The 24314-nt window shown below is 40.2% G+C and overlaps 1 protein-coding gene across 1 annotated transcript in view; it reads left to right on the top strand.

The window, feature by feature from the left end:
* The first annotated feature begins 1564 nt into the window (after positions 1–1564).
* Positions 1565–24314, top strand: part of STAMBPL1 (STAM binding protein like 1) — a 42721-nt gene continuing 19971 nt past the window's right edge. Inside the window, exons 1-2 of the mRNA XM_065894219.1 lie at positions 1565–1613; positions 22504–22586. Of these exons, the coding sequence (XP_065750291.1) occupies positions 22557–22586 (30 nt within the window). The 5' untranslated portion in view covers positions 1565–1613; positions 22504–22556. The remainder of the gene's footprint in view (positions 1614–22503; positions 22587–24314) is intronic.

The following is a 24314-nucleotide window of genomic DNA, read 5'->3' as shown; positions in this document are numbered from 1 at the left end:
AAACAGCTCATTTGGTGACGGAACCAGGGCTAGAAGTTTGGTCTCCTGAGGAAAAGCAGGTTAGAAAAAGTTCATGTTCCATTACCTCTCTCTGCAGTCACTTCCCTCTCTTGGAAGTAACCTCCCAACCAAACTCAGGAAAAGTAAAAAAATGTCTGCATTTCACCCAGAAGTAGTAGTGTTTGTGTAATGTCTACACATTCAGAGATTTACACATTAAAAGCCAATAGGAATAGCCTTTGGTGTCTGATCAGAATTTAAATCTTAACTTCTACAACTTTCCAGGTGGGTCACCTGGGACAAATTACCTTGCTCTTCTGTGCCTCAGTCATGGGAAAAGTAAGAGTACCCTTTATAAGGGCTGTGGAGGGGATGAAATAAGATTTCATGTAGAGTGTCTGGCTCAGTGCCAGGGCCATACTAAAAACACTGCACGTGATAATAATATAATATCCCAAAGATATCATAGTAGCCTGCATTACCCCAGGACACGGAGCGGGGAGAGGGGAAGAGGACTAAACTGTTTCACGGTGTGAGCGGGTGGGTTATGGATAAATCTCAAGGTGGAATTCCTAATACGGTGTAAGTGGGATTTTCACGAAAACCCTATCCTTCCTCTGACTGCGATGCGAGTTCACGGTCAAATCCAGCTGTATCACCTCACGTGTGCACTTAAAAGGCACCCACTCTGGTCCCCCTCAGTGAAACTGATGGTGGAGCGAAATGAGAGTTCACGTGGTTCTGGGCTGAGAAGGGGACGGGCAGGGTTTCAGAAGAGAAAGTCGCACCCGATTGTTTCACATTCGCTCTAGGCCGAACCGCGGGGACCTGCTTCCACCCGCGAGCGTTTTCTGCGGAACACGGGAGGCCGCCGCCGAGGAAGGGGCGGAGGCAGAGGCGGAGGCGGCACCCAGGGGCCGGGGCAGAGGAGGCCGGGACCATCGCAGTGACAGTTTATTTTCCTGCGGCGGCGGCGGCATTAAAGACGGCTGCTGCAGGCTCGGGATCGCCAGGCCTGCGCGTGGGTTTTCGAGGGAGCTCTCTGCGCTGGGCGCTGGGGAGCTACGGCAGCGAAGGGGAGGAGGAAGAGAGGAACGCACAGAAGCCAAACGAGTGAAGGTAGCAAAGCTCCATCAGTCCGCAGAGAAGCGGAGGAGGGTCGGCAGAGTGAAGGGAGCGGGCGCCGGCTCGCTGGGTGCCCTATCACCCTACTGCAGTGCCTTCTAGCAAAAGCCACCGCGGCCCGGGCTGCAGCGGCCAGACGGATGCCAAGGCCACACGGCAGGCGCGGGGACAGCCGCTGCAGTCGCCATCCCACGCGGGCTCCGGACATCAGGGGCTGCTGGTGAGTAGGCGCGCTCGCGCTCACGCGCGCGTGTGTCTGTGTGTGTGTGTGTGTGTGAGCGCGCACCGGCACAGGCGAATGTGCACGCCGGGCGCGTGTGCCCGGTGGCCTGGCGCGCGCCGGCCCCTCTTCCGCTGGAGACGCCCTGTCCCGCTTGCTCCGCAGGAGGAAAATGCGCTTTGCGGCCGCTCACTTCCTTCCTGCCAGTCCTGCTGTCGGCTGCCTCAACCTGCGTTGCCTCTGTCCGCCCCCCAGCGGGCTCCGAGGGGTTAGTTTCACCTTGATGGGGAAAGCAGGAAGCCGAGGCTCCTGGGGCAGGGTGGGACGCCCGCAGTGATCTACCTCCACGCGGGTGTTTCTGGTTTAGGCTTGGGGTGCGGCCTCGGAGATGGTGTCGGCGTTCAGAGAGACCCCCCGCATTGTCTTTGGGGGTGCGTGGTGTGGGGAGGGAAGGGGCGGCGGTTGGAAAAACAGGCGTCCTTGCAGGACCGTGTGTCATGCCTTTCTAGATGATGCTTACTGTTACGCCGTTTATGAGCCACTCATAAGGCATTTTCCCTCACCTGAATAATTTATAAGCCTTAACGGAGAGCCTTTAATGAAACGCACAAAGAAGTGGAATGTCACTAAAACATAATTTTCCAGAACTCTCTGAAACAAGCCACACCGCTGATAGCCAAGAGCCTAAGGTGCTGTAATTACTGAAATAAATAAATAAACAATAAGTAATTCAGGAAACAGAACCTGATCGAGAGGATTGAAGAAAATCTTAAGTGTCTGGGTGGCTTGGGGGTGGCCTTCTGGAAATCGGTGTTCGAATCTTTGAATCTTTCAAAGTAAGCTCCAGAGAGCACAGTGCTTTCCAAACATCGTGCTAATCACTGAGAATAAAATGAAGTCTTAGGTTTTAAGGCATTTCTAAGTTTATAATGGCTATCACCAGGATGCTGATTTATGATCTCATGATTCAAGGCCCTGTCAAGGTCAATATGGCAGATTTGTTCCAGCCATTCAATTACACGTGAATGTTTGATTTTCTGTTTCAAGTTTTGGGGAGTAGTTTTCTATGGTTGTTTTACACAGAGTTTAAGCCACTATCTTCTATGCTTTTCCAGACCTTGTTTCAGTTGGCAGTCTTATGTTTGTGGGATGGATGCTAAATTGAACTTCAAAAAGGTACTCTGTTTTAAAATATATATGTATAAAAAATGTACTCTGTGACTCTATTATTGTAGACATTTTATATCTACACTGTAAATATCTATGTTTCTTTTTAATACTGAGTCAATGCCTTTGGGAAGGCACTGGGAGGTAGGTACCTCTTGTTTACCGTTTGCTCCATTACATCTTCATTCAAAGGCATGAAATGTTATTAGAATCTCCCTGGAAAATGAACAGGCTGCTTGTTTTCTGTTCAAGCATGTATACAGCAAATTGCTTGCCTCTTGGGAATCTGCTCTTGAATATACTGCTTCACCTGTAATTTATGTATTAGCTGGTTCTTGGGAATTTTAAGAAGAAACGTGTTTTCTTACAGTCTTTTGTAACATAAGCACCATTTAAATCAGCAGGCAGAGAATCCAGGTCCTTTACCCATATTGTGGTCTTTAGGGCCAGTTTCTTGCATACTTTTGCTCTGTTTTATAGGACTCATTCCCACTGAAAGCCTTGGAGGGAGAAATGGGAGCATCGTGGTCCCAAGGGTGTCCTCAGCAGAGAGATTATTTCCTGGAGAGGAGATGGTTTTGGGGATTAGCTTCTGAGAAGGACTGATAAAAAATAAAGAATTGTTAGTAATAGTTACCTCTGTTTACTTTCGGCACAAAGGTCTTAACACAGTTCGATCACATTCCTCCTTCAAGGACTCTTCCCAAGACCACTTACAGCTACAATCCAGAGAGTAAGGTTGCCTTTTATAGAGAAGCAAAACCTGGTAATTCTTGCTCAGGATCCGAGGGGGTAGAAGAAATAGTAGATGCTGCCCAGAAAATGCCAGGTGCCTTCAGGGAGGATACATTTACCAATTAGACACACTTATAAACCACTGGGTTTGTGATTCTGTCTAATCCTAGCATTTTTTCTCCCCCCTGTGAAAGATTTAGGAGTAGCTTCAATTGAAACTATGGGAAATGACTCATGGTCATCCTTGAAAATATGAGAGTCAGTTCTCTACCCCTGAGGGCTAATGGATCTCAGCTGCCCATTAAATATTTATTAAATGAATACCAATTCTAGAATCTTCCCAACCTTACTACATCACCTCTTCTAGTATTGATTATTTTTAGCCATAACTTTATATGAATCATCAAACGTTTCATTAAATTGGAGCCAATTGATATAGTCAACTAAGACCAAGTTCCTCAACTGAAGGAACAATAACGATCCCGCTAAAACAAAACAAAACCAAACAAAGAAAAAACCACTGTATTGGTACTTACTGACTTGCTTATTTCAGCTGTCTGAACATGTGAATTGTCCAGTTGGATGTGTTGAGTGTACATTTAGAAATCCTGAGTTGACATCGTAATGTTCAACTCAGGAATGATCTAGATGTAGCTGCATCTGGATATGCCCTTTGTCAGAAATTAGTTGCATTTCTAAGCAAATTAGATGAACTTCTAGTACAATCCTTCATCTCCTCATGTTGAGCAGAAAAGCCAGTTAAACTTTTGGCAAATTGCTAAGTCTTCAAAGTTCATATTTGATTTTCTTTCTAAATTTTAAACTAAATCCATGTTATGTTTGTCCATTGTTGTTGGTTGGCTTACAGACATTAATTCAGACCACTGGCTACTTAGTAACTTGTATTTATTAAAAGCAGCCCCTTGATATAAGCACCAGTAATTCGTATGTTTTGATTAGCTCTAGCTAGCATTTCAAAATAAATGAATGCATTGTATGATCTTGAATATGAAGAGTGTTATGCCTTCCGTTTTGTTTTTTTTTTCTAAATCTGACTTTCCGTCCCCAGTCATTGGAGGTTTACCCTATGATTCATGATCTAATTTCAGGACGAACGATTAGAAAGCTGACTGAAATTTGTCTGAATATTAACATTACGGTGCATATAATAATGCAGATTTTTCTCTGATATTCTTCCCTTTTTGTCCTCCAATCAAGCTTGTTTCATCCTGAATAAAAATCAAATGAGATCCTTAAACATTTCAAAAGGTTTTCCTGTTGGGCTGTGTCCAAAATAAAGAAAATTTTAAAATTGCTTATTACTGTTGTGGAGTAACACAAACACTACTGCTGTTCCCTGCGTAATGAAACATGGCCATTCTTATCAAGTATTCATTTGACAAGTAGGCACCTGAGCCCTTGAACTAGAGTTAAAGGCATGTTCCTTCCATGTCTCATCAAGTCCCTTGAAAGCAAGGGGGTGGAATTTTGATTTAGATCAAGTAGCCAATTCAAGGTAGGTTCCTTGAAAGGAGTACGTAATGAAAGCATCTTTTCGGAAGAGCACTTTGGCAGTTGGATGGGGAGTGAGTGGGTTAACAGAAGGAGAGAGTGGGGGTGAAATCTGATGTCAGATAATGACAGCCTGACATAAGATCCCAGAGACACTGAGCTGAAGAAGGGAAAACTTCAGGCAGCCAGACATCAGGATTCTTTGTTTTATGTGGAAGAGGAATCGTAAACCTGGGGCATAGTGTGGTCACACACGTATTCCACAGCCACGGAACGCCTCACCAGTTGATCACAGCATTCTTTCCTGCCGAGCCCTGGTGTAACCTCAGAATCTTGCAAACGTTTGACAAATACTTATTAATAAATACTAGTTATTAAACATGTGCTGTATGCCAGGCACTGTACTCAGCCTTTACATTTGTTATCTCAAGGGTGATGGAGCGGTTGGGAGCGTGAATTCTTTTTGCCATTTACGAGTTGTGGGTCCTTGGGTAAGTTACTAACTTCTCTGAGCTTCAGTTTCTTCATCTTTCAATTGGGATATTCGTTTCTGTCTCATAAGATTTGGGGAAGGATTAAATGAATAAATAGGTATAAATGAAAAGTTCTGAGAAGTGTCTGGCACAAGGTTAACTGCTACATGTATTAGTTGTTACTATTGTTATTAATTCATAAAACAACCTTATGGAATAGGTGCCATTTTGCAGATTAAAAAATTGAGGCACAAAAAGGTTGGTAAATCACTCAGGGTCATAGGCTGGGATAGAGTGATAGAGCTGGGCATCAAACCCAGACAATCCGACTCCGGTGTTTGCTTTCCTAACTTGTGTGTATCCCTGATCACATGCCAGGTGCTGGGGACACTGACTGGGGAGAGAAAAGTGGGGGCTTGTCCTAATGAGATCCAGGGCTCCAGTCATTTCCACTGCAGAGTTTGTCATCTCCTATATAGATAGAATTAGTACCCAGATTAATGTACAAAACTTTTGCTGTTTTTCCTTGATGTTTGGGTATTTTGTAAATGTGTTTCATTAAATACTTTAAGAAGGGGTCCAATTTGTGTTTTCACATATGCTTTAAAAATAGGTTATTTTTTGTTTTTGCCTAACAGTAGACATATGTAATACATATTATATTCATTTGTAATATCTTTCCTTGTACCTAGTGATCCTTCGCTGGAAGCAGCAGGATATGTCTCCCTAATATAATGTATAATATATACATTATATGTTTTATATATATTGTGTGATGTAATATTATTTAACTATATAATATATATTAGATGCATTTTATACAGTGTATGTCATGTATACATAATATAATGTATACATTATATATAAGGTATGTATTATAAAATATATACATTATACTACATATTATATGTAATATAATATATACTGTATAACACATATTAGGGAGACATTTACGTTAGATGTAAAGAATCACTGGAGAAGAGAGATGTTACAAATGAGTATGTGTACATTATATTATTGGCAAGGTATCAGTATTCTGAAAAACTTCTATGCCATCCACCTTTGTCCACACTCTCAGAGTCTTATATGTCTCCCATTCAGAAGCCATGGTGAAGTTATGATGACATTTCATAACCATTTTTATTCAGAATATTTTATAGAGTAAAAGCAGAGTAAATTTTAGTTGTTCTTTGACTTGACATAATTACCTGTAATTATAAAAGGCCAGACGTTTTTATTATTGGACCTGCCATTAACATTATATTATACTTCGACTATACCTCAATTAAAAAAAAAAAAAAAAAAAGAGAGGCCAGATTTTAATTATAGGTGGGAAGACTGCTGTAGCAACAAAGAATCAAAAATTCTGCATTCCTCCAGAACTTCTTTAGCAAGGAGTATGTCATCACTGATTTCAATATTTTAACATTACATTAGTCCTTATAATTCTTTATTCTCATAAATAAATTTCAGAAATCTGTAACTAGTATTTCTTTTTCTAAGGAGGCAAAAACTTTTCTTGGTCTTGTGTAAAGTTCACAGATACTATTTAGTTGAGGAAAATTTTTTAAATCTCATTTTTAAAAATACAGTCTGCATTGTTTGATTTTACCCTTTTGTGCAAATTACATAATTATTTAACTAAAGTCCAGTTTCTTTTAAAGGAACTGTTTTAAAATTTTGTGAGTTTAAACTTGATTAAGTTTGAGTTTTGGTGAATTTGGTCTTTTGTTTTGTTTTTAAACTTTTGCTATACTTAGGTTTCAGTGTTTTCACCGTAAATGAACCAAAGATTCAGCCCAGGCTCATACAAGAGATAGCTGTTCAGGGACTCATCACAAATTATTCATTTTGATTGCTTGACTTGATTTGACCCTGGATTATTGGAAACAGGACAGTGATGACTCATTTTTAACTCTTCCAGTCCCCAGTTAACGCTGCCTGCCTGTTTTGCCTTTGCAGGTACTCAGGGGGAAACTCCACTGTGGGTCTTTTTTGGGAGTGTTACTTCAAACTTGAGTGGCTAGGACAGTAATCAACTGTGCACCTTTCCGTTAAAGTCATAAAGAAAACTGCAGTCAGTGATGGTGATCAAGTTTAAATTCAGCTCATCTAAGGACCCTATAATTTTATTTAACCTGTTGCTGGAGCCCTGTCTTTTAACACCGGAAGTATGCATTTCAACCACTGAGAAGAAATATGGAGAGGCCTTTATGCCTGTGGGTTCATGCTTCAATCTTCTGTTAGATTGACTTCAGTTCCTTTTCCAATCTGTTTTGTCCTTGAGAGGTTGGTTTATAAACTGTTCTTTAACAAGAGGAACAATTGGAAGTGGTAGATGGAATGAGATTAGAAAAGAGAAGCCTGGAATAAATCCTTCATACGTTACTGTTTTTGTAAAAATGGGGCAGAGAAACTGCTTACTGAATCAATATAGTACTTTAAGAAAAAAAAAAAAAGATGAAAATCACTTACAGTCATTGGTGGGTGTGGAACTTTTTTTTGTCCAAGTATTGAAAAGTTCAAGAAATTCAAATGTGGCTTTTGAAAGAAATGTAAATGACCATCACATTCGTATGGCATCAAGGTTCTTTGTCTTTTGTCAAGTGTAATATTATTGAAAGACTTAGAAAGGTAACTAGGGCAGTGCATCTCAAACTAGTCTCAAAAAACCAGAGTCACTTCCGTGCCACCCCCGTAGGTTATTATTCAGTAAGTCTGGGCGGGGCCTGGGAGCCTTCTTTTAACAGCCTCTTCAGAGGATTCTGATGCAGGTGGTCATAAACCATACTTAGAGAAAAACCTATTTAGGAGCTAAATCTAACTTTATATGCAAATTTGTGCTTCTGTTTTTAAGCTTTATGCATTTATTCCTCTGATTTTCATACACATTTTTATGGAATAACATAGCCATCAAGGCTGCCTTGGAGTTTTTATAATGGCACCCAACACTGTGTTTAATTTTCTTATTAATACCTGTTTTCAGGTGGAAGAAATCAGAAAACCACAGAGTTGGCAGGAAAGAATGTTGCACCTCCTTCTGAATGGCAGATGTTGGGATAGGGCAGAGAGGGTTTGATCAAAAGAAAAGTAGGGCAAGACTTCTATATTGGGAAGCAGTGGAAAGCAAAGTCTAATAATGCACAGCACTGAGGGCCAGCAAGGGTGTTTAGACCTCTTCTGGTAGACACTAGGTTATCAGTTGCTTTTTTGAGCAGGGGACTAACCTGATGCAAACAAGCCTTACTCTTGTGCTAGGGACACATGGCATGTGGTCCAGAAGAGAGGATTACGGAAAGGCAGAAGGGAGCAGGGTGAGCACTTGGGGCCTTGAATTTGGCAGGACTGACTGAAGGGTTCATGCAGCAGGGTTCTCCCGTGCTGTTTTCCTGAAGGTCTATAGCCAATAAACTGCTCTCCAGCAGCTGCATGTTATGGTGTGACACCAAGGCTGCCCAGTCATCAGGCCAGAGAGCCTCTCTGGGTTTAGAAAGCCCTTGAATAACTGTTTCAACTACCACTACCTTCATAACGTTGTGAGGCAAGGGTCTCACGTTAGACAAGGGAAACAGACTCAGGGAGTAATTGATCAAAATCCACACATCTAGAAACTGGCAGGGCTAGGCTTCAAATCTGGAGCTACCTACTGAGAATTTATAGGCTTTAAAAAAAGTATAATTTGTCTGATAATGAAGTGATACATACTTGTAACAAATTGTACCAAAATGAATAAGTTAAATATGAAATCCTTCATGATTTCATCCTCGAGAGAACAGCTGAGAAAAATCCAGTGCATGTTGTTCAGATACCTTACTTGCAAATGCCAACATACATTAAATACATATGTGGGAGTCATATGTTATATGCTATTTTACAACTTGCTTTTTTTTTCACTTAATGCTGTAACGCAGACAACTTCCTGGTTCAGCACGTATAGATGTAAGTCTTTTCTAATGGCTTCATTTCCTGTAGAGATTCTTTATTTCAAATAACCTCCTTTTGATGGCTGTGTATTTTAATTTCCAAAATTGTAATATTTTTAAGCCATGCTACAGTGGGAGCAAGTGTGTGTGTGTGAGAGTGTGTGTGTGTGTGTGTGTGTGTGTGTTAGGTGTATTATTTGGGCAGGACAGTCTATGGGGGAAACTTAGAATTGCTTGGTCAACAGGAATGCGTATTATTTTTTTTAATTGCCAATTTCTCTTCCAGTCTTAATCAATATTAAGTATGACCAATCATGTAAATTTTATCAATCAAATAAGTGGAAATACCATTTCAAATCCATAGTTTCTTAATTACTAATATTTATATTAGTAAATATATTAATATTTTTATTTATATTTATATAAATAAAAATTATATTTATATTTTATATTATATTTATAATATTTATAATATTTTATATTATAAAATTTATATTTATATTAGTAAATTATATTAATATTTTTCACGTGCTGCTTAGCCATTTATATTTCTCTCATGATGTGTTCATTCCATTTGCCGATTTTTATTCAACTTTGTATCTCTTTCTTACTGTTCTGCAACTTTGTATCTCTTTCTTACTGGGTTGTTTGCCCGCGTAACGCAAAAAAAAGTTCTGTTACTATATTTATTCATACATATAGTATGCCCTATAGTTTAGACATAATCAATATTATATATGTTGCATAGGATGCAAACTTTTTTCCTTTTGTTGTCATTTTACTTGTTGAAAGGATTGTTAAGGTACTAATTGAACATTTTTTAAATATTTAATTTTAGAGTAATTTCAGAATTCCAGAAAATTGCAAAAATAGTACACAGAATTTCTGTATATCCTTTTTACCCATTTCCCCAAATTTTAACAGTTAATATAATCACGGTAGTTATCAAAATCAGGATATTAACATTGTTACAATACTATATTGTCTCATGTACAGATCTTATTCACATTTCACCAGTGTCCTTCTTCTGGTCCAGGATCCCATACAGGATCACACATGGCATTTTTTGTCATGTCTCCTGAGTCCCTTTTGATCTGAAACATTCCTTCAGTCTTTCTGTCTTTCTTCATCTTGACACTTTTTAAGAACACCGGCCAGTTTTTTTTTGTAGAAAATCCCTCAGTTTGGGTTTGTATGGTACTTCTTCATGAGTATATGACCAAGAGTGTGACTTAGTTTGGAAGTGGTCAAAAATATCTGCCTGAGGAAGAGAAGCTTAAACTAACACTGGAAAGATACAGAGGAAGTAGAAGTGTGAAATGAGGGTGAATAGAAGGTTGGTGGGTTGGCAGCTGGATCAGACCCAGCTTTGTGGGACCTATTAAAGATGCATGATATTGACAGTGATGGAAAGCTATTAAAGGGTTTTAAGTGAAGAAATGACAATATCTGAATAGCATACCTGTTGTATATAGAATTAAACAAAGGGGAGCATGATGGAAACAAGTAGACCAATTAGAAGGCTATTCGAGCGATGCAGACAGAGTAAAGGGTGACACAGATTGGGTACTGTAAGGAAAGATGGTGAGAAAATGCAGATTTGAGAGATATCTTGGAGGGTGACTCAGCAACTATAAGTGGTAGAATGTATGTGGAGTTGAGGGAGGGAGAAGATGCATGGTGACTGTTTCCAAGTTTTTCCAGGTTGTGTGTAATTGGGTGTTGATGCCATTCACTGAGATACAGGAGAAGTTTTCTCTGTTGAAGTCAGAAGCATCACCATCTCCACTTCCCTTATATGCCAACATTTGCAATATCTTTGCCTACTTACGCTCCTATATCCCTGTCTGTCCACTTAACTTCCAGGTTCTATGTTTTTTTCCCCTCAGAATCGCTCCCAATAGCTATTTATCCTTCTACATTCTTTTTACCACTCTCAGTCCAGTCCTGGGGTATCTCAAACACAGTTGCATACTTGCCTCCTCTCTGAATTGCCGATATCTCTTCTCTATGTAAGTTTATCCATCACTCCCAGACTTTTATTTTTCAGCTTCATTGAGGTATAATTAACAGAGACTACTTCAATTTAATAAATATGTACTTAGTTCCTAGTTTGGGCAGATCACCTTATTGAGCAGAGTTGAGAATTAAATAAGAAGCTAAGCAAAATTGAAGAGATTCAGGGTCTTTTTGCCTAATGATAAAAAGAATCTGTATCCTTGTCATACTACTTACATAAAAATAAATTCCACACAGATCAACGGTATTTATTCAAAAATAACTAACCATAAAATTACTAGGAGAAAAGATTGGTAGACATATTTAAAAAAAATTTTTATCATCAGTCAGTTTGAAGACCTTTTAAAGAATGATGAAAAATCCAGATATCATAAAAGAAAAAAATAGATCCATTTGACAGCCTAAAATTTTGTCCAAAAAATTAAACAACCTTCAACAAAAACTCCAACTAAACTAATAAATATAGAAAGGATAGAAATAGAAAATTCACCATTTTCAAACACCACAGTAATAATCACTTCAGAAAAGAAAAATCTTTGGATGCTAAAATGAATGGGCAAAAGTATACTTGCATATTGGCAAAGTAATTCCCTATAAGACACTTTGTAATTACAAAAGGATAAATAGTATCTTTACAGGGGAGAAACATGGCAGACATAACTTAGGTGATCAAAGTAAACATCGCTGATAACAGGGCAAATCAGTGTCTCCTGATGTACTGAGGACACACCACCACTTCTGAGATATTTTTGCCAAAAAATGCATAACCACCTCTGTTGTATTTCGTATTTGTAGCACTTACCACAGTTTTAATGATACATTTGTGCCGTTAGTTGTTTAGTATCTTAGTACCTCTGTGCTCAACCTCCTGCCTCTAGCAGAATGTAAATTTCATAAGATCAATATCCTCTGTGTCTTTGCTCACTAGTTCCTAGCAGGAAGTAGGAGCTTCATAAATAATGTTGAATAAATGAATGAATGAATGAATTTACTTGGAGCTGATGCTTGTGGGAAAGATATACAGTAATTAGCCTTGGAACTATTGAGTGAGAAATCACAGTCGGATACCCTGGTGAAAGTGGATGGAGTGAAGACACAGTGCTCAGATTAAGCCTTAAATGAAACCTTGAAAGAAATGTGTCCCATGGAATAAAAGTACGTTAAAAGACAGAAAATTAATAGGTTAGATGCAAGGTGAGGGAAGTGGGAGGAAAAAGGAAATGCCTCTACCTCATTTAGAGCAAAGCAGGAGTTTGTTCTAACGTAGGTACTGTTCAGCTGATCAAGGCAGGTATTTAGGGGGTTATTTGTAACTGTCTTAGAGCAGTTTTATCTGATGCAGTGAGTCTCAAGTTTCAACGTGCATAAAGATCTCCTAGGCTGCTTGATAAAAATAGAGCTCTGTGGGGCACCTTGGCAGAAATTCTGACTTGATGGGGTATAGAAATCTGTTTCTTATTAACAACCACCCTCCTCCTCCACTGAGTAATTATGGTGCAGGTGGCCCAGGAACCACACTCAGAGGAAACTTTACATCAGAGTAGAGGGGTATAAGCTGCAGTGAAGGAAAATAAGGAAGTGAGTGGGGTGAACAAAGAGAAACAGTGGATGGCCACTTGCTAACGACTTTGGCAGTATAGGGAGGGGGCTCTTTAAACATTTAAAATTAACCTGCCAGGGAAAGTTATGAAGGGACACAGCCTGTTTTGGTTTTGTCCACCTCGTTGAAGAGATTGTCTAGTTCAAAACCAAAAATGTGACTGCAGCTGTCTATTGAAATATGTTGAACAGTTAGAATATTTCCTTTGGTTGAGGAACACTGGAGAAGCAGTGTATGAGAGGTATTCTGGGACAGCTTTTGCTTTTGAAAGTAGTGCTGGGGCTTCCCTGGTGGCGCAGTGGTTGAGAGTCTGCCTGCCGATGCAGGGGACATGGGTTCGTGCCCCGGTCTGGGAAGATCCCACATGCCGCAGAGCAGCTGGGCCCGTGAGCCATGGCCGCTGAGCCTGCGCGTCCGGAGCCTGTGCCCTGCAACGGGAGAAGCCACAACAGTGAGAGGCCCGCGTAACGCAAAAAAAAAAGAAAGAAAGAAAGAAAGAAAGTAGTGCTGGACTAAATTCATGCCTTTCAACCACTGCCCTTAGGAAATTTATGAAAATTAAATAAAATTGATTAATAATGCCCAAGGACTGACCTCATCTCTGGGCTTCAGGCATCTGGCAGGCAAGAAGATGATGTTATTTAAAAAATGTATTTCTGACTCATTATGCTTCATTGAATTATATAACTTGTGGATAGTATTTTCTTTTCTTTTTTAACATCTTTATTGGAGTATAATTGCTTTACAGTAGTGTGTTAGTTTCTGCTTTATAACAAAGTGAATCAGCTGTACGTATACATATATCCCCACATCCCCTCCCTCTTGAGTCTCCCTCCCACCCTCCCTATCCCACCCCTCTAGGTGGTCACAAAGCACCGAGCTGATCTCCCTGTGCTATGTGGCTGCTTCCCACTAGCTATTTTACATTTGGTAGTATATATATGTCCATGCCACTCTCTCACTTCGTCCCATCTTACCCTTACCCCTCCCCATGTTCTAAAGTCCATTCTCTACCTCTGCATCTTTATTCCTGTCCTACCGCTAGGTTCTTCAGAACCTTTTTTTTTTTTAGATTCCATATATATGTGTTAGCATACGGTATTTGTTTTTCTCTTTCTGACTTCACTCTGTATGACAGACTGTAGGTCCATCCACCTCACTACAAATAACTCAATTTCATTTCTCTTTATGGCTGAGTAATATTCCATTGTATATATGTACCACATCTTTATCTATCATCTGTCGATGGACACTTAGGTTGCTTCCATGTCCTGGCTATTGTAAATAGAGCTGCAATGAACATTGTGGTACATGACTTTTTTTGAATTATGGTTTTCTCAGGGTATATGCCCAGTAGTGGGATTGCTGGATCATATGGTAGTTCTATTTTTAGTTTTTTAAGGAACCTCCATACTGTTCTCCACAGTGGCTGTATCAATTTACATTCCCACCAACAGTGCAAGAGTGTTACCTTGGATAGTATTTTCTTAAAAGCAAATTGCAATAAAAAGGGAAGTATGTTCAAGTGGATATTAGAGTTTAGTGGCTTATGGGTGGCTTATCTTTAGAATGCATAATTTCCAGGAAATTTTAGTATTTCAACAGCAAGATAACACAATTAAGCTCATATGAATCTATCTTGGCAAATTAACTGAATTTCTCCCCAACACTTCAAATTCATTTTCCAAATGTTTTATGAATTTTTAATTGTTTTATGAAGATATTAATTGAATCACCTCATTTAAAAAGTACAACAGAATCATAAATTAGTATATTTATGAGCATATGAAATGCCCTTTGAATACCAGAATTTATTTTATTTTTTTTATTGAAGTATAGTTGATTTACAATATTGTGTTAGTTTCAGGTGTACAGCAAACTGATTCAGTTATACATATATATATATTTTTTTTTCCAATTCTTTTCCATTATAGGTTATTACAAGACATTGACTATAGTTCCCTGTGCTATCCAGTAAATACATGTTGTTTAGCTATTTTATATATAGTAGCATATATCTGTTAATCCCATACTCCTAATTTATCCCTCTCCCCCCTTCCCCCTTCACCCCCTTCCCCCTTCAGTAACCATAACTTTGTTTTCTATGTCTGTGAGACTGTTTCTGTTTTTTTGTTTGTTTGCGGTACGCGGGCCTCTCACCGCTGTGGCCTCTCCCGTTGCGTAGCACAGGCTCAGTGGCCGTGGCTCACGGGCCCAGCCACCCTGCGGCATGTGGGATCTTCCCAGACCGGGGCACGAACCCGTGTCCCCTGCATCGGCAGGCGGACTCGCAACCACTGCGCCGCCAAGGAAACCCTGTTTCTGTTTTATAAATAAGTTCATTTGTATTATTTTTTAGATTCCACATAAGTGATATATGTTATTTGTCTTTGTCTCACTTCACTCAGTATGATAATCTCTAGGTCCATCCATGTAGCTACAGAGACATTTATTTCATTCTTTTTCATGGCCAAGTAATTTGAGTACCACAATTTAGAAGTTACATTAAAAACCAGCACATATTTTGAATTAAACTGTGTCTTGGTCTAATAATTATGCATTTGAATTTCTTAACTACATATTCCAGGTGGTCAGTCCACAGACATCGCATCACTCTGCCTAAGAAACAAGTGGAGGGAATGGATGCCCTTTTATTTCTTTGGCGGGAAGACTATGAAACAGATGTAATGCTGAACTGAAGTCTCATTTCTGCAATAAATCCTATCACTCTTGTCCAGAGTCCAAGAATTTGACCGTCCCCTGATTTCACCATCAGCTATTAAATATTAATTGCGAGTATCGCTGTGTGACTACGAGTATGAACTCTGGGATATTACACACCTAATTTTGAGTCCTTGCTCCACCACTTACTTAAGTTGCTTGTCTAGTCTAGGGTCAAGTTTTCTCCCCTGTAAAATGGAGATAATGGTCATTATCATTTGCTGAGTGCTTCCTGACACCAAGCATCTCGCTGTTGGTTTCACAAGCATTTTCTCACTTCACCTTCTCAACAGGTCTTTCCTTAGTTACTGTTATCAACCCCACTTTGCAGTCTGGGTAGTTGTGATTCTGCAGTTATTGCTTGGAGTCCGGCTTTGAACCCATGTGGTCTGACCCTGGAGGCTGCATGTCTAATCTCTAGACTCAACTGCTTCCTATTTGATAAGGCGGTTGTGGGGGCTGAGAATGGAGGTCAATGCATTACTTCAGATAACCAGGGAAGGAAAGCTTTTGGTTAGTATATAATTAGTAACCCATTACTATAATATGATATTATATTATCATAATAATATAATTATTATTACAATAGCTCTTTTGCTGAATTAAAGGTGATATACATAGTCCCACCTCACCTGCCCAGAACTCAACTTGCTCTTACGTAGAAGACAGTAGAGGAAAGAAAAGGTAAGAAAAATGATTTTTGAGCAGCCAAATTAGAAATCAGGTAGCAGTCACTGTAACCAGCATATAGTTTATTCACAGGAGATCCTTTCAGACCCATGTCCAGTTAAACTTTAATTTTACAAATAAATTGAAATTATTTTATCAGTAATCACGATAGACTAAAAGGAGAGAAAGACTGAAGTCAGAGAAGTTTAGCAAAGAAGTTGTTTTTTAAGTGATTTTCTAGATGAAAGCAAATTAGAACTGGAGGGAAGCATTGCTGTTGGCAGGTACATTGAAATAAAACTGTGAATCATGAAGAAAGAGTTAAATAATATTTATATTTTAATCAAAGAAGAATGTAATATTATAGAAATATTTCCTTCGAAAATTGTTAAATCTCACAAAATTCTTCCCCTTCTTCTTCTTCTTAATATTAGTATTCAGAATTACCACTTTCACCATTGGATTCACACAGGTAAACATTTCCTTATGTTGCCAGAGGAATCCTGTATCAATTAGGCAGCAGATTACAGAATCCTAAGAGTGCCTTAAACTACGGTACTTATGTCTTACACAATAACAGTTCAGAGGAGAATGGTTTCAAGGTAAGCCCAGCAGCTCAACAGTGTCTGCAAGGAGCCAGGCTCCCTCTACCCTCCACCTCTGCCATCCAGCTGGGTCTTAGGCTTGACCCGTCTGGGTTGCAAGACGGCTGCTGCATTTCGAGTCTTACATGAAGACACATGTCCAGCTGATGAAAAGGCACATATTCTCCAGACTATCTCTTTGTGTTAGAGATGAAAGTATCTCAGAGTCCTCCCAATAGATTTCTCCCTTCTGGTCCCATTGTCCAAGATTTGGTCACTTGCCAACTAGTCAAGTCCTGAGTGCCAGGGAGTCTGGAAAAGTGAATATCTCTAGTGAGGCTGGGCCCTGCTGGCAGGAAGAAGCGGGGGTGGGGAGAGTGGGCGGCTGTTGGATAGACAACTGACAGCGACTGTCAAAGACTAATTGCAGTGAAGCAAGTAGTTAAACATTAGTCATCTCTGCTATGTATCATAGAAGCCTATGTCATCTTACTTTTCTAACCATTTGATGTGAAAAGGGACTGATTTTCTTTGAGTTTTCTACTGCATGCCAGGAACTGTAATAGAATTTGTGTGTGTGTGTTTTAATGATCTCTATTTAATTTGGTCATGCTGTGTGGCATGCGGGATCTTAGTTCCCCAACTGGGGGTGGAAGTGGATGCCCCCTGCAGTGGAAGCGTAGAGTCCTAACCACTGGACCGCCAGGAAATTCTCTTTTTTGTGTTTTTTTTTTTTAACCTCATGTAAGCTTCCACTGAGTTCTTCTGGAAGGGTGTTATTTCCCCCCGTTTAATAGATGAAGATAAAGTACACAAAAGGGTTAAATAAGACACCATAGCACTCCCACCTCACAAGTGGTAGAAGCTGGTTTCTCCTACACATATACAGCCCCAAACCCTGAGCTGCTGGGTTAAGGGTGCCCCACCATCTCATCCTGGTGTCAGAATAAAAATTGTACTGCACTATGAGAAATAATTCTTTTCTGGCCCAAAGTGCAACTTGATTGCCCTCAGTGTAGCCTAGACTTACCTCAAAGTAATTTAAAACATATTGGGGGCTTCCCTGGTGGCGCAGTGGTTGAGAGTCCGCCTGCCGATGCGGGGGACACGGGTTCGTGCCCCAGTCTGGGCAGATCCCACATGCCGCAGAGTGGCTGGGCCCGTGAGCCATGGCCGCTGAGCCTGCGCGTCCGGAGCCTGTGCACCGCAACGGGAGAGGCCACAACAGTGAGAGGCCCACGTATCGCAAAAAAAAAAAAAAAAAAAAAAAAATACAAAACCCATATCGGGCATGGTGTTTTATTTAATAATCTTTCCTGTAGCAACTGCATTCTTGCTGATTGATCTAATCTTAACCACACTGCTGAGGTATGTTTAACTTGGGATATCCTTCTAGGAATAAGAGACAAATGCCTGATACCTGGCAGGTACTCACATGTCGTACTTACAAGTATATAAACACATGTCGTACTTACAAGTATATAAAAAAGACAATAAAAGCTATTTCTAATATTTGGATCAAGTTTCATATTTATCAATATTTTAGTACAAATAATGTTATCATCTGGGTCACAGCAGATGATAATTTCTGATTTACAAATATTGTATAAAAATAATCTCTTGAGTATAAAAAAATAATCTTTGGTTTTAACATCTGAATCCTTCCAAATGAAAAGCAAGGATGGGCTTAGGTCATTTTTGTTTTCCAGAAGCAGGTCCCAATCTGTAAGCCTCCTGTGACTCAGGAGATACTCCTTTCTGCCTCTGTCATTTAAAGCGTGGGAGTGACCCTTTAACCGCCTTTTATCTAAATCAGATTAGGTCACTGCAGCCCACAGTCTAGGTTATGATCATTTGCTTTATCTCCAACTAAGTAAATCGCACCATGTTCTTCCAGGAAAACCTGAACTCTAACACAGTGGGGAGAAGAAAGGCTGCTTTTGGCCAATTAGAAATGAGACTACAGCGTGTGGCATGAGGTGTTCTGGCCTCTCTCATCTGCCGCCCCTGCTTATCCAGTTCCCTACAGCACTCAGCCTGAAAGGAGTACCAGTGAGAAAACGACACGTTTGGGCGATGGTCTCACTGGCTATCCTGTGTGCCCGGTCTCTCAGGAGACTCTTTACTGCCTGGTTAGTCTTTTTTATTCTGGAAAATCTGGCTCTGTGTATGCAAGTAAGTCAGGATTCTGAGCTTTAGCACCCCCGCCCCCCCAAAAAAAGTATTTAAGAAAAAAAAAGAGAGAGAAGGAAAATTAAGGGAATTAATCATTTAGGCTAAAAAGGTCACAAAAGAAACACTGTGTTAACAGATTAGATATTGTTCTTGGCATTACTTGCTGCTGGTTTTAAAGGGCAGAATCATAGAGCTGCTTCCACATTTCCTTGGGGGCAGTTGAGACATAGAGACATCCAGGCTATGTATCAACTAAAAATTTATATTTTTATATTAGAAAAAGAGAATGGGTATTGCAGATTATATAGCAGTCTGCCACATTTGCTCTTGTGGGTCTTGGGTTCTGTGAGGTAAGGTATCTCTTATTGTGCCCTCAGTTTTCTAATTATTTAAGTGAGACTTTAGTAGTACAAATGGAAGGTGATACTTGACCATTATTTTTTCGTCTTTTAGATTCTCATGGCCCACTATATTTCTGGTTAGATTGAAGTAGCATGGCGAGGTTTTGTTTTGTTTGTTTGCGTAGTTGATCTAGAGCAGCAGGTTTTCAAATTTTTGGGTCATGGGACCACTTTACACTCTTAAAAATTACTAAGGGCACTAAAAAGCTTTGTTTCTGTGGGTTATATCTATTTATATTTACCATATTAAAAATTGTAGCAGACATTTACAAGAAGATACAAGTGAGCATAGCCATTAACTTGTATCCTACGGAACTCTCCACTATACAGATGGATGGTTAAAAAAAGCAAATAATGTTTTAGTAATATTACGAAAATAATATTGACCTTGCAGACCCCTTGGGGACGCTGTATCACACTTTGACATCTACTGGTCTTGAGAACATAACCTGTTTATGCTGACATTGGTAATTGTTTATATTGCAGGGGATAAGTGCTAGGACTGCAGATTGAAAAATAAAGGAATTAAGGCAGGACCACGGCCACTGAGTAGTTAATGGTCCAAAAAGAAGCAGTTGACTGACCAGTGTATAAACTTCTTTCTTATTAGATTTGAGGGGAGTTGGTTTCTGTTCCTGAATTATAGATACATTTGTGTGTGGGAGTTAATAGAGTTAAAGAGAGATTTAACTATTGGTTTTCATCTATAGGAATTTAATAAATTCTGGTGTTCAAGATATATTGAATTAAGCATTTTATACGTCTAGAAGCTCATTGTGGAAAAGTTTGATTTTTCTGTATACTTACCATTGTTTTTGGCCGCCCAGCCCTGAATCTACCTTTTCTCACCTGGCACATCCCACTTTGCCTCCTATGGAAGTGTGAAGTGCTAGATATTTGCATTTTTAACCACCTTTGCAGCCTGGCTGCAGGCGTGTGACCTAGGTTCTGCCAGTCAGGCACCTCCATCTCATATTTTGAAATAGAAACTAGTGACATGAAAAAATATGTGGCACCTCCACAGGTGGTTTCCCAGACAGCATCTGGTGTCGGTGATGGAAGCCGCTGGCTCCCCCGCCCATCAGTGACAGGCAGCAGACCAGTGCTGCTGTGTGATTTGGGGTCAGGTTGCTGGGTATGTAGCCTCCAGGCCCAATTTCTCTGGCCTTCTTGGTAATTTGTGACCTTTCCATTATCATTCTGTGGATTCAAGAGTCGGTGCCTTTGCTTGCAACTAAGAATCCTGCTTGATACATTCTCAGATGCAGTGTCTTTCAAAGCGTTGTTTGGAAGTCTCATGTATCAAAATCACCTGCACCACATCCTAACAATGCTATTGGTGGGCTTAAAACTAGGGGATCCAGAATCCTTTTGAGTTCCAGGAATCTGCATTTTAAACAAGTCTCCGGGTTATATGATTTTAGAAGTGCTGTGCTAATGTTTCCAACTTTTTTAATTATTTGTGCTCTGTTTAAGGATCTGAGTAACCCCTAAAAGAATTCATTCTTGGCTTTTAGGAGACCCTAATCAATGAGTAACTAGTATTTCCTTGTCCTATTCTCTCCCCACCCAGCCTCAAATTCTCCATAAGCCTCTTTGTTCTGTCTCCTTAACTCTTTTAACGTCTTTTTTTTTTTCCGTTTTATTCTCACCAAAGAAGTGGTAATTCCCCCAAAGGGATTGCCTGCATTCAGTGGTCCCAGGATTAATTTGGATTTTAAAACTACGCTGTGACTAGGGCTCTCTGTAGGTCCTTCTTTCTTGGGCATTTCTGCAACCTGCAGGCTGACAGCTTGATGTGTACTCCAGGGATCACTGGAGAGGATGAAGGGGAAAGATCAGAACACACTAAGTGACTTTCCTTGGAAGGATTTTCCAGCCATGGATTCAGGTCAGAAAATAGCACGGAAGGATTGAATAATCTACTTCTGGAGTTTTCGAGAATCACAGAATGTTGTAACTTGAAAGAGTGTAGCTTAACCCCCTCATTTCATGAATGAGGAACTGAGGAGAAAATGTGTTCAGCGTCGCATAAGTGATTAGTGGAATATAAAAGCCGACATAAATTTAGAAGTGGGAAGTGATCATGCAGAGCTCGACCTTAAACTAGCATACAAAGGAAGGAGACTAACATTTATCGAGTGATTATTTGAACTTGGGTACATTCACTTAACATCCCTGAGCCTCAGTTTCCTCAACTGCAAAATCAAGATTCTAGTAATAGCGGACATTGATATGATATTGACTATGTGCCGGGAACTGTTCTAAGCACTTTATATGCTAAGTCATTTAATCCTTACCACAACGACATGACATAGGTACTCTTATTTTCCCCCTTTATTCAGGTGCACAGAAAGGCTAGATATTTACCTGCAGTCACCCAGCTAGAGTATTCATTTTCTATTGCTGCACTGCAAATCACCCCAAGCTTCATGTGTTAAGACAACATACACTTGTTATCTCACAGTTTTGTGGGTCCGGAGTCTAGGCATAGCACAACTAGGTCCGCTGCTCAGGGTCTCACAAGGCAGCAATGGAGGCGTCGACCAGGGTAAGGATCTGATCTGAGGCTTGGAGTCCTCTTCCAAGAGCACGTCATTCTTGGCAGAATTCATCTCCCTACTGCTGTGGAACTCAGGATGGCTGAGTCTTCCAGGTCAGCAGGAGAGGTCTCCCACTCAGGATAATCTCCCTTCTGATTAATTGAACCTCAAATGATTAGGGGATTACATAAACCTGTGGATCCCAAGGGGTGGGAATCACAGCACTCTCTTAGAATTCTACCTACCACAGCCAGTAAGACTTGTTTAAGCTCAGATGGGCTCCAGATCTGAGTCCATGCTCTCAATCACAATGACCTTCTTTCTCCTTTCGAAGCAAGTAAATCCACTTTATAACCTTGCATAGTATTCTAAGTAAGATAACACCCAGCAGATTCATACTGGGTACTAGGCAATAACATTCTCTTCACACTTCCTGTTTTAAAAGTCTGCTTCAAGAAACCTTATAACCACCTGCAGTTTTGTATTTTCAGGAAGAGATTTCCAGTAGTCTCAGATAATATAAGTTATTTCAATTTGTTCATATTTTTTCTGAGGCAGAAATAAGCCTGGCATTTGGGATTTGAGACTTGAGTTCTCAAGAAATAACCTTAGCTCTGCTTTTTGTCTTTGAAACAGATGAAGTGATTGAGAAGAAACAATAAACGCCATCATTTTGTAGACAGGACAACATGGATCAGCCGTTAACGGTGAATTCCCTGGTAGGTGGCACCAACCAATATTTTACATGTGGTCCGAAAACCCAAAAAGAAGAACAGAAACACACTGAATGTGAAATGAGTCACAATTCAAGAAGTTGAGCATTTGCCATTTTCATCCATCTGCGTGGTCCTCTCCTTTGAGGAAGTGATTAATAAACCCATCTTTGCTAGAATTTAAAATAATGCTTTTTTTTCCATGAAAGTGTGAAATGTTAATTTATCTGGTTCGATTCCAGGAGTGTAGTCCTTTAGCACAACACCGGGGAGAAGAATTTCACAGATGACATTGTAGCAGGTACTTCAACTTCTTTGTGCCTCAGCTTCTTCCCAGATAAAAATTAGAGGCTTACCTTGTGTGGTAATGACCAAGGAAATAATTTTCTATTTAACACCTAGATGCTGCTTTGGGATCTTTGGGTAAATGTGTGAATACTTGAAACTCTCATCCTTTTCATCTTTTGCCCTTACAGCCAACATAGTACACACCTTCTTGAGCTACATCTTAGAAGAAATAACGTGCTGGAGAGGAAATAACAGGGGCCTTGGGATCCCATGAGCTTATTGTGTGTACCAGATTAGTCTCTGAATGTGAATATAGGAACGTTGTATAATCTCCATGGCCCTGTTTTTGTACTTTGTGCCTTACAACTTTTGGAAACGTAGTTTTAATGTTGCCAGCTTGTCCTTGGGACTTGCTAAAGGAAAGCTGTCATTACCCTCCCCTTCCTCCTGATGACCCTCCCAAACCCACTCACTACCCCTGTAGCCCTGGGAGCAGCAGTATACTGAATACCCTACACACACAAAGCTTAGCACCAGAACATAAAGAAATAGAGCCTGGTTCTTGCTCTGAAATAGGTTAGTTTTCTCTCTTTGAGGAAAAAGTCCTTCACAGATGCTCAGTTGCTTTTGAGAGTATGTTTGAGGAGCAGAAAATTGTAGGAACTTTTCACTTTCTGACCCCATATTGTCAAGGCACTGTGGGATAATAAAGGCTGACCCATTTCCACCTCTGCAGAGGAAGGAGTCATCCTTATGGAGTGCCTGTGTGTTTCTAGAACATTAGGTAGGAATAACTAAAATTTTAGTGGACATGTCAGTGTAAAAATGAACACAAAGGCTTTTTCCTCTGGAAAATTTATTTACATCTAAGAAGTTCATATGCAAATGAAACACTACAGATTGATGAAGAGTTTAGGCTATTTCCCAGTTTATCTCTGAAATCAATTTTAAACTTAGGAAGGGCAGCACCATTCCCATAAAGGGAAAATAAATCTTATTTTTTTTCCTTCAGATAAAAAGACAATCTAATTATAGTCATGTTGCTCCCTGTCTCTCTTCCTCCTTTATTTGATACATTTATTGGTTATCATCTGTGTTGCAGGGAATATACTACATTCCAGAGGACAGAGATGAGTGTAAAATGATTCCTTTCCCTCATGGAGTTCATAAGGAGTCAAAAATACTTGTATACAGGGCTTCCCTGGTGGCGCAGTGGTTGAGAGTCCGCCTGCCGATGCAGCGGACACGGGTTCGTGCCCCGGTCCGGGAAGCTCCCACATGCTGTGGAGCGGCTGGGCCCGTGAGCCATGGCCGCTGAGCCTGTGCGTCCGGAGCCTGTGCTCCGCAACGGGAGAGGCCACAACAGTGAGAGGCCTGTGTACCGAAAAAAACAAACAAACAAACAAAAAAAACTTGTATACAAATAATTATAATTCAGGGTAGACT

This window comes from Phocoena phocoena, chromosome 16 (genome assembly GCF_963924675.1).
Source record: "Phocoena phocoena chromosome 16, mPhoPho1.1, whole genome shotgun sequence".
Taxonomy (NCBI): domain Eukaryota; kingdom Metazoa; phylum Chordata; class Mammalia; order Artiodactyla; family Phocoenidae; genus Phocoena; species Phocoena phocoena.
Note: the sequence above shows the minus strand (reverse complement) of the source record. Positions and strands in the feature narration are given on the sequence as shown.